General features: G+C 31.7%; 1 protein-coding gene across 1 annotated transcript, besides 1 other annotated feature; it reads left to right on the forward strand.

Annotated features, from left to right (window-relative positions):
* Positions 1–6336: 6336 nt before the first annotated feature.
* Positions 6337–6354: a sequence feature (Short protein (Smp_120660, CCD60996.1) was converted to a misc_feature.).
* Positions 6355–8295: 1941 nt separating this feature from the next.
* On the forward strand, positions 8296–9063 carry Smp_187070 (hypothetical protein; the record flags this gene model as incomplete). Its single annotated transcript, XM_018791310.1, has 1 exon — positions 8296–9063. The coding sequence occupies one exon, from the start codon at positions 8296–8298 to the stop codon at positions 9061–9063; it is 768 nt and encodes a 255-aa protein (XP_018647339.1).
* Between the last annotated feature and the right edge of the window lie 3349 nt (positions 9064–12412).

The raw sequence follows: 12412 nt of genomic DNA on the forward strand, positions 1-12412 counted from the left end.
TTTTAGCTGCTTATCATTCCCTATTTATACGCATTTATGAACAGATCAGCACAGATAACTCCAGTATTCTATCACAGTGAACGTAATGTTAATGAACAGCTGAAGACAATTCTGAGACATCAAATCGGATTACATTTCGAAAATTCACATTCCAAATCTGACTGTATATTGAGCTATTAACGCAAAATCATCTTCGCGATTCTTGTAGCGAAATTTCGTAATCATACATGATAAGGAGCCACTGTGCAACTCTTTGTGATGCTGCTGACGGTGGAGACTAACGTAATTGGCAGGCTATCAACGGATTCTTCTACAAATGCTTCATTATGGAGACATTCATTTCGATACTGTTGCAAAATTAGGAGGAAATTACATCATCAAACAAACCGGAAATATTATTGATAGTTCCTTAGTTGATGAAGTGAGGATACAGACATATCTTCAAGATAACGATAACTGAACTCATTTGATACTAGGTGAATAATAATTACAGTGTTTATGCATATCTGATGCAAGGCTATCTATGAGTACACATGAAAACTATTTGTTTAAACTTCAGTCTCTCCATACTTAGTAGTAACCATTTTTAAAATGAAATATTATTTCACCTATATTCCGTATACGCAAGTGACTGTCGGTTATATGAAAGCATCATTAGTAAACAACATTCCACATCATATTGAACATTTATATCAGGCTAAATATACAAATGAAAAAACCATCATATATATTTAGTTAGATTACAAGGTAGTGGATAAACAACAAGAAAGTTCAATCAATGACATTTGCAAAAACAATATCTGAGGTCAACAAACTGATGTTTCTTTTCTTATAATCACATGATCATGTAGTGTATACCATTATTATCATCATTATTATTACCTTGATAAAAGTATTTCATGTGAACATAACGCACATTAGATAGGAAGAAGACAAATAGGAAATGTGATGAATATATGTAATATAGAAATAGATATTCCTGTGTGATTCGTCATTTAACAGTCCTCAGTGTAAAAAGATTTGAGTGGGCAAATGTAGTGCATGTTGTGATTAGCTCAAACAAATATGGTAGACCAAGAATAATATCTTTTTGTTGGAAAATATTACCATCCTGATCACTTCAACCATTCTCCTTTTTTGTCTAATACATTATGGTCTCGAGTACAGTGTAATTGTGAATGATTAGCGTTCAGTTGACTCTAATGAAGATGACGAAGTGCCAACAAATAAAATAACAAACAACTAGTAGACTGTTATCTCGCATCACATTCTCTCTCGAACCATCACCAATGAGCATAATACCTATTGAAGCTGTGTGTTCCGAGATCGAATCCGTCAAATAGCATCAGTTCCCTTAAGAATACAGGTACAGCTTGCTGATTAGTGACAAGTAGCAGGAGAATCGGGTTCAGAGTTTCCTGTTGATCACCTCCATGCATCATCTTATCTGTTTACTCAGTTGAAGATTTGAGGGAATCGACTACTTAGTATACTAAAAAAACACTTTGATAATAAAATTTCCTTAATATTTATTTCAAATTCAATTGTTCTGTAAACTCTAGGTTGATTGCATAATTGTGAATGTTCGAATAATGGTGGATAGTGTGTGTTGAGTTTATTGAAGCATCTGGATCGGGTGAGTTTGTATGAGTTCAGTTCGTTGAGTAACTCCATTATGGAATTTATAGTAAATATATTTCTACTGAACAAAATATATTGATGTAATAAAGATGGAGAATCTTCAAGTTGCATAGTATTTACGAAGCCATGTGGTAAGAATTAAGTCAAAGTATCCCAATTTTATTAAACTTCGATCAATAAGGTTAGTGGTGTTATATACTCGTCATTTGATCAGTCCAAAAATACCATTTCGTTTTCCGTGAATGATAACATTCTCTGTAGTACACTTCTCATTTGGTCGTTCTCAATCAAATTTGCAAGTACGTCTGGCTAACGCGTGAACGCTATATTCGTTTCCCTAAGGTAGTTCCGTACCCCCGAGCTAGAACTGTACACCGGCTTGAAGATCAGAGAAAAGGCACAAAGTGTGTGGGAAGCACTTTACTACAGGGTTCATTTATGTACAGAAAATACAGGGATTTTATAGTAATTTAAGAGACCTTGCGTTTTCCAAATGTACTAGAATACTGATAAACATAGTAGCAGTGTGTTAATCAGCCAATCAGGATCTCGTTGTTTTAGTAACATAACTTCACACAACTTCAAATTAATCGCTGATTGTTTGGGGCTCTTTATGAACCTCTGGAGGCTCTGTTAGAGTTCTCCGGAAGCCGACTCAACACCTCCCCTTTTTTTGAAGATTTGGGGTAGGTATCCAGACTGCATTTGCCGACTTCATCCTCCCCCACCAAACAATGTTGGATCCTCATATCTCCAAATTACAATTAATATGACATTATTTAGAACATATTTCTTTCATTGAATAGAGAATCCACTGGGGATGACTAAATGAAATGACCAACTGAAATATAATGACAGGAAAATAAAGATATAATTCGTTATTCATTTAAACCTACGGATTTCAGCATCATTTCATGACTTCAGTGGCACGAAAATTCTGGCAAATAAAATTGTACGGTGGAAGTATACTCAGCAATTTGATTGTTATCTCATAACATTACAAACTAGTATTTCTTGAAGTTTTCTTAGCCTTACAGCCAAAATGAAGCTGATTGGATCGGTGAACTGGGTTGTCAGTTAGCTACTGGAATAAATGATAGTAAACAATGTTTAACTTTAAAGTTAATCCGATCTGTCAGATATTCGTTTGATATTCTGATGAATGAGTACAAATGATAGAGTCTTTATGCTCTTGAATGTAAATTTTGAAAAAACTTATGAATAACCGTTATTTAACATTCAACTAAAATTTTAGTCTGCTAAATGTTTAATTCATGTATCAACTGCTTTGTTAAACGTTCTTTACCATTTTTCGTTTATCAGAACACGATTGATGAATGAATAAATAATATGAGAACTATTTTGAGCTGACATCCTAAAGAGCAATTCGCTTACTTGATTGCCTTCTATCATGATATTAAAATTGATTGATCGACCACTCGAATTCTGTAGACCATGAACACGTGTTTAGCCGTAATTCTGAAATGTTTCACACTGTTTATCTCTGAATAGCTTATTATTGCTATTGAGATACTGGATGATTTATGAAAAGAATTGTCTGTTGGTTTTGGTTTGTTGGTCCTTGACAGAAATTTCGAATCCAAATTATCTCTCATCTATGCAGATGTATGGAGTTATTATCTCAGATGTCTCATTTTTATAGTTGATTACTTTCAGTACGCTGAGTAGATATGTAAACGTTGTCTAAGAAAATAGAGTGGACTCAAACAAGTACTTTTTCTCATTTTTGTTTGTGAAACCACGTAGCACACCAAGAAACATCGTTAGATCCGAATGAGAAGTCGTTACCACTGGGGTTCAGATAGATAAACGGTGAGATATTTATCATCTATGACATTGCATGATCATCAAGCGCCATTGTGAATTAACTGGACAATAATATTTGATGAGTTGTTTTTTATCCCAGAGATCTACATTTTTATTTCTCACCTTCAGGTTTGCACGTTTGTGCTCCGAGATCTGTCATAATTGTGAATGATTACTACTGAGGTGTTCCGCTGTAGGACGAAATAATCGATTATTTATTTCTAGTTTTAGGCCATACATTCATTGTTGCTGATCCTCAATGGAAACCAAGACGTTCACAAAGAAAAGACTCACTACCAAAGATAGAAATGATAATATTATTAATAAAACAATACCAATAATGAAAGCAACACCAAAATATTTATATACTTCAGAATTTATTTACTTATAATTGATTGAAAAACACCCATTGACTTGCTCATGTTTATCAATTACCATTAACCTAATTATTTATTTTCACCATGAAAATACTCTCAGTAAACAACATGATGAATAACTTTGCAAAATTGTTAGAACCATAGTGTATTTTGTAATTGATTAAAACAAGTCAAATAAGATGAAAATTTTCTACATTCCTTCCATTAAGTAGTAACATTTATGTTCTATGAATCATCGTCATTAGCAAAAGTTATAGCAATCGGTGTGTCTGAAATTGGGCGTAGATGAGTAAGCAACACTGACGAATAATTCTATGAAGCCATGGTAATTATGAATTCTGTCATCTAAGTATTCTTAAGATATAGTCAAATAGTCAAACTAGCAGTGAAAGTGGAGATAGAGGCATTGGATTAATATATATTTTATGTTAGATTTCAAAGTAAGAACATTTGTTTTGTAGTTTCCATTAAACTCATTTACCTATTGAAACCTATTCACAAACACCATAGGATATTGCATACAAATGTACATATGTTGTTTGTTGACAAAATCCCTAGTTTATGAATTCAAGTGGAATTCTAATCTGATTATTGCATCGAAAAATACAAGGGAAGTCCTATTCCATTCTGTTATTCACACCAACTTGTAAAACATTGATTGTTACAGACTGTTAGTGGGATATAGATTGGATTAAAGCATGTTTCATGAATGATGGTGTTGCTGCGCGCTGATTGGCTAATTCTAAACCGATCAGCCCTGGCATATTATTGGAGAAAAATCTAGAAGCTTCTTATGTATATACTATAAATATATGAACGTTATTCAAATCAGTGATTGCTGTTCACTTACTATTATTATTTTGAATACAATTTCATTCCTGTTCAACGTGTTCTGATTTTGGGGTCTTGTCGAGTGTCATCATATAAAAATACTAAGCAATATGAATAGCTGGGTCGTTTATATAGCAAGATACAATTATAACACAGACAAAATCGACAAATAAGTTAATTTATTTAGTTTGAGTTTCCATTTGTGGTCTGCATATACAGAATGTATAATGTTAGACGAAGCCGTGAATATTTCATTAAAAAACACAAATGATAGTTACAACCTATATGGATAAATGTTTATTGTGTCCTTAATAAATGATGAACTGATTAGGGTGAACGCAACACCGGAACTGAACTTAATAAAAGTACTGTAGAGTAATCTAAGAACGAAAATGTAAACACTATTATTTGATATACAAACTGTGATTACTAGTAATAGGCACTAATCAATTAATAAAATAAATGCTTGATAATTGAATGAAGTGGCATGATGTGATCATTCAGTGAATACACTAACAGCCAATGTTTTCAAACCTTCATTCATAATGCGTGGAATTTCACAATTAATTTCCTTCTTCATATATCTGTGGTGAATGCTGTATGACTAAGTTTGAATAGACTGTTAAACTTTACAGCCCTTAGCAAAATGGAACATTAGTGAAATGTTATTTTTAAATAAACAGAAGGGGATTTATCTCAATTTCCGTTAACATGGCGGTGAATAATGGCAACATGAAAGGAGTAAGTAATTCTAAATTCGTGTTGTTTTTTGTATGGACTATGAATAAATAAAGATAATTTGTAAGACTCCTCCTTACACACAGATAAAAATTTAATTATTACATTTCTACCAAACATTACAATGAAAAATATCATTCATACAAATGTAAGTCGTTTGAGTTGATTCAATGAATACGTGGATTCTGACTCAATGATGTGATGCATTCCATCATTTGTGATACACATAATCGAATAACAGTTTGCTGTTATCGTGACACATCAACTAACAATTACAATGTTCGAATGAGTTTTCTTCACAAATGAACATCAGTTACATATATATTGTTCAGGTTCAACAATTGTGAACGCGAGAACATTGTCAATAAACTTATATGGTGAATCATATAAGCTTATGGAGGATTTCTGGTCAATGTGATATTTAGTCAGATAGACATAATGGCTATTGCCTGACAAGATGTCACTTTTTGGTATTGGTTCATTTCCATCCTACTGAACTGATTATTCAGTGTTGTGTGAATCCTTATTTATGAATTGTTAAAAAATGACTGATTTTGTGATTTGTGGAATCGCCTACTTTCCATGCCAGTCACTTTGTAATCAATGAGTTCACAAAGACCGAATCTATCAGTAAAGTTTCCATTATTTATTGAGTCCTCCCCCCACCTATTTTGTTATTTTAGTGTTTACTTGGTCATTGAGTGCTAAATAATGAAGTTTTATGGTCATTAAGGATTTTAATTCATTTAATTAGAGCTATACACAACTATCTGTTACAAAAATGTTCTGTACATTTTGGTTGAGAATTAGTATACTAATTCATGTTTTATGCTAAGGAAAACCCATACAACTAATCTTTCTGTGTCAACAATGAAAGATACTTATTTAGATGTTTTGTTGAAACGTAAACGAAGTATTTGTTTATAGTCACCACATTTAGACTGAATTCATTGGTGGTGTGTTGAGGAACCTCAATGTAAGTGTTCATTTCTCAGAATATAAACATCTAACGTGTTTGTGACTTAAACTAAAATGGTTCTAATTATTAAAATAGTTAAATTATGACAATGTTTCTTACTGATTTACATTGTCTTTGTAATGATGTCAGTGTAATTGAACTGATTAAGTAGAAGGTAAAGACATTTAAATGTTAACAGATCAACATCTCATTCTACTTGACTCAATCCATAATTTAAAATGAAATGATCATGGGTTTATTGTTTAAGTGATCATGAGTAACATACAGATCTCACAAGAATCATGTTTACATTATCTGTTTATACTTTTCACTTTGTTGTGTTCATTTGTGAAATAGCTCAACTACAGATCTGAGTTTTAATTATTATGAACTGATTTATATATTATTGTTAGTCAGTCAGAATAAAGAGTTGATTATACTTTTGTATTGAAGAATTGAATTAGATCGAATCTAGACAGTCATGTTTCTTAGTAATTCTCATCAAATGATCTCAGTAATAATTCTAGTAGACACAAGGAAACGAAAGGAATTGGAAAAAATTGTCTGATGACCTTTATGATTGACTTCTTAACAAAAACACTGAATTTACATTTCAAATGAAAAACACTAGGAATCATAAAAATGCAGTTGAACATATTTGGACGATTTCAAATTGTTTCAATCAGAACTCGTTTTCTTTTCCAATACCTTATTATTTCGTACATTCGACATCTTACAAGTTTTCATATTCATTGAATTCTCAATAGGCAATGTGATCTTCTGTAAATGTAGTCATGAATTTTCTATAGAACATGAAAATCTATATGTTTATATATTGTTGTTAACAAAATGCATTTTGATATGTGTTAAATAACGACTAGATTGATACGTTGAATACATAATCAAATCTTAACACAAGTACCAGTTCATAAAATGTGGTTATATTACATTTCAAAAGCATATGGAAGCGTCCATGTCACTCCATTGAGATAAGTGCAAAATTGAAGATCACAAACAACGTTTCGAATAACTACTACAATAATTGATGCCAAGTCATTATTAATGAATGAATGATTATTATAAATATGTGTAAACATTTCAGAATATTATATGACCAACGTGCGTTACCACACAATAGTAGAAACTGCTAGGAATAAAACTATTTGCTGAATAATGATAATAAGTAATATAAAACAATACAGAAATGTCGGAGGGAAGTGAATAAGGACAGAGATCTTAAAACAGACTTAACAGTAAATGTACTTTTTAATTTCTTGATTTACAAAGAATATACTAATTCACCTTCAAGTTGTTTCTGTGAATTAGAAATCATTAGAATAAAAAGTGCTGATTGGATTTCTGTTTCTTTTGTACAGTACAGTAGTTAACCAATTAACACTAAGATGACCAATAATAACGATTGAATATGATCTATAATTTGTAGACATTGCTTCAACTTTCAGCCTCAAAATACCTGTAAAATGTAGAACAACTACTGAAAATTGAATCATCAACCAACTATTACTTTTAAATAATTTTAATCCAATGATAACTTGATAAATTATTTGGAAACAGCCCTGAAACATACAAGGTTACTGTGACACATATACATAAGACCAATTAGACCATTCTAATAAATGATTCATAATAAACTGTAACTATTTTGAGTCGTCTCACTTAACTCAAATATCTAATATAAACCATATTTATATTCACTCTCATCAGTGATTATAAAATTACTTGTACATAGTTCATAAGCTAATACTATCAATTCGTGTTTTACAAAAACTTAAATTTTAGTTAATTACTGATAAAAACTCTTGGCAATAAATTACTGAGTACATATTTCTCATTTACAATTATTCGCTGTTAAACCCTAACACATTGTCCTTGTGAATTTAAAAGGAATTTTTATTCATTTCAATGAGATTGATAAGATCTTCAAAACAACTTGAACGTTTTGGAGATTCTAAGAACACTCCAGTGAATACACTCTTACGCTTGTCGTGGATAATGATATTATTACTAAAAGTGTTTTATTCAGAAGCTCGTGGAAAAGTGACCATTGACGATGATACTGGTTACTTTGTTGATTCAAATGGATTTATTAAACTATTTCATGGTATCAATTGTGTGCATAAAGTCACACCATTTTACATTCCAAAATTACTTGACCCTCATACATTCAAAGTACTTCGAGATTGGGGAATCAATGTTATACGCTTAGGATTTAGCTGGATAGCATTAAAACCACATGAAAATGAGACCAATCTAGAGTATATAGATATTATTGAAAAAATTATCGACAATGCTGGATTATATGGAGTTTATATTATCATTGACTTGCATCAAGATGGATTATCGAAACGTCTCGGTGCAATTGATGCTGTGCCTGATTGGTTTATGGATAAAATAAAGCGACCACCCTATTTATTCCAATACCCTTGGCCATTAACGAAATATCCTAATGAAAGTGCCTGGTTTTTAACCTACGCCACATATGAGAGTGCACATGCATTTGAAAGTATATATAAAAATGTTTCAGGATTATGGAATTATTTTGCAGAATATTGGAGGATAACAACTGATCGTTTCGGGAAGAAATATAACGTTTTAGGCTATGAATTGATAAATGAACCACCACCTGGAAATTTTTATTTAAATCCATTTCTTCTTTTGCCTAGTAAGTGACAAGTGTACAAGAGTTTACTACTATTGCTTTTAAACATTTTCATCATAATGCTTCCTTCATTATTTAGAGTCTTTAGATTTGACTGGAGATTTTGTTTTTTTTACTTGCAATGAATTCATTCAAATCAATTGATATTCAAGTCGTTGGATGCTTATTGTTTTGTAAATCAACCAGGTTTTTACTTGTCCCCCTTTTATCAGTCCACTTAAATTATCACTCTAAATTCTAATTAAAATAAATCACGTCAATGTGGACATCAGTGCGCATATTTTCATTTTTAAAAGTGCACATGTTTTTATGATAAACTAATACAGAAATATGTGGTAACTTCATGTCGTATCACCTCTACAATGAGTTTACATTAGAACGTCGGTATGTCATTCAAATAGTTTACATATTTCTTTTACATCAAGGTCAATTCAGTCAATATGATTGAATATTATTTTTACTAAAGGGAATTATTCTTCATGAATCTGCACTCACTTTTCTTGATTTAGTTTAAGGAATGAGAGTAACTCAAAGTAATCAATCAATCATTCAGATGATATTCAGTTCACTTAACACTTAACTCACATCGGTCAGTGAAATTCATATTGTAGGCTTGAAGCATTAGGATAAAGAATTCAAATTTTAAATGTTCACAAGAAATAAAGATTCTACATTCTCTTTGATCTCATCAAGAATTTGAGTAACATATTGTGGTTTGAGGATTGCCAAGACTTAGAAAATCATGACATTGAAAACACTCGAATCACGTAAACAGGAATTAAAGTTAACTCGGACTTCATTGTAGTCTCCGAGTTTGATAAATATTAAACTACTGAGTTCAATAGTTCAAGAATGAGTTTCCATTTTGTATCTTTGTCTGGACTAATTCTCTTTCATTACTTTTACATATGTCTACGCTAACAGAACTCCAGTTACTTTTGTTTAAAGCAAATCTCGCTTGTTCATTTATCGAAGTAAAAATCATGGATTATTAACCGAATCCAGAATACATTGAAACCTGACTCAATAGGAGATGTGACTGAGTTATTTTCGGATTACAATATTATAATTATAGTATCTATACCAAAAACTCAACATTTATGGTGGCCTTTGGGTTACAATATCCTTATAAGATATAAAAAATTGATTCAAACGTGTATCTAACAATGTATTTTCTGACAATTATTTCCACAAGTAACTAAAAAACTATCACTGAACGGTTTAATATTGTAACATCTCAGTAATTCACACCAAGAAACTTGCACAGACACGAACATGCAATCCATGAGCATTATGATAAACTGTCATTCTTCCATGATCCCATTATCAGATTTTCAAAGACGGTAATTTGGTTGTTCAAGCATCCTTTCAATGTTTGTAATCATTTTATTTTTAATTATAAGTAGGTATTAACTTCACCTTTGAAAACAATACAAAATAATAGGAAAAAGCTTTTCCAACTACAAAGAAAGGCGAATAGCTGGAGCTGAACCGGTTTCGATAAATTCAGATACTTACTTAAGTGATATTGTTTTCTGAAAGCTTACTTGGCAGGAATAATGTGATCTCACTGGTTTTACTATCATCGGGGTCTATGGTTAAGTAATAAGAAATAAATCACTCAAATTATCAGGATACAAATGGCTTCCAAGTTTGAAGTCACAAATAGACCACTTGTCAGCCAAAAACCAGCATCATTACAAGTAATAAGTGTTATTACATTAGGAATTATTACTTAGAATGACCATAATCACAATCAAATAGGGCAATAAAATAATGCGAGTTACGCCCAACTACACTTCGGTAATTCGATTTCGTAAAATGTCTACAAACCTCGATATCAACCAGTAATATTGATATATTTTTCCCAATCATTCTGATAAAGAGTCACTTTTTAAATATGGCGATTGGTTTGTGTTTTTGCTCAACTCGAGTATTCAATTTATGTCTCATGTTGTCATCATTAACCTAAGTGACAAATTAGATTCATTTCACAAACGACCAATGTATGAACGTTACTTGCTAACATACCAATAAGTTCTTTAGGCATGATTTGATGGAATAAATATTTTAATCTTTCAAATGTTTAGTGTCTAACTTCACTTCATTAGTGTAATGGGAATTCAGTTGTTTATTACGTAACTGAAAGACCAAATACTGTTAATACTGTTAATTGATTGTAGATTGCATTCCTTTAACTAGTTTATTTTTATTTCAAACTTTGTCCATTGACATTTCTCTAGAACAGTTAACATTGAACTTAACTAGGTTCTTTTTTGTTGAGTAGTTTTTAGTGTTTCCTCCATGGAATCACATGCGTTCAATTTTGATGGAATTTGGAATTCCAATTCATTCACCAATCCCAGTTTCACTTCTGCTGGTTCGACTTAAGAGTGTTTGATGCTTATAAAAAAGTACATGCTGAACTGTTCCCAATATGTTGATCATTTCGCTTAAAAGTTACATGGGTACAGAAACTCAACTCTCATCCTAATTGACTAAGATGGAAAAAGTCATTGTTGTTAGGTTATTCCAATGGCGGTTTCGACTGTAACAGAGATTACGTTGGTTATAACAGAAATTTGCTAATTGATACAAATCTATAAAACGATCAATTTTACATCATCTTGTTTTGAGTTTCACGTCAATTTGTTCTTGTTTCCCATCTTTTTTGTCTTACATTTATTACCTTAGCTGTTTTGTCTTAAAACGTGATTCCTCAACAGTGCGCATCCCGCTTGCAGGACCATTGATGCTCACTGCTGAGAATTCAAAATTCAGGACCGAATGGCCTTCCTGTGCTTTAAGGTTTTCAATGGTTGTCTAACATTTGTCAATTCATAACCTCAATCAAAATGAAATTTAAACTTGTGATCAATAATAACCAGCTATCACATAACTCATACTTTTCATGCGAAATTAACTGTATTTGAGTAATTCTAATGGCAATCAGATTCTAGAAGAATGTTATCAATCGTATCCATGGTTATCAATGAAATATTTTTTGAAGCAAATAAACCGACATCTTATCGTTTCTATCTCGGCTCGTCCAGAACCAACATATGGCGACATGGAACAACATATATCTGAATATTAGAAGGTAGATGACAAGCATAAATTTTCTATTACCATGATGACAACTAACATCAGAAGGTGAACTTACAATGATCAGAACGATTTGTTGTTTGTTTTTGTTTATTTAACATTAACTCTTTGATATAGATACATCTACATCTAAAATAGAGAGAAATGAGCGCTTTACATTACACTGCTACCCTCCATTCATCTCTGCTTATCAAGCCTGTTATATACTCTCTTTGTCGAGACCATTTTCACAGTATGCACATATTCCAAAACAGA

This window comes from Schistosoma mansoni (assembly GCF_000237925.1).
Source record: "Schistosoma mansoni, WGS project CABG00000000 data, supercontig 0236, strain Puerto Rico, whole genome shotgun sequence".
In the NCBI taxonomy this organism is placed as follows: Eukaryota; Metazoa; Platyhelminthes; class Trematoda; order Strigeidida; family Schistosomatidae; genus Schistosoma; species Schistosoma mansoni.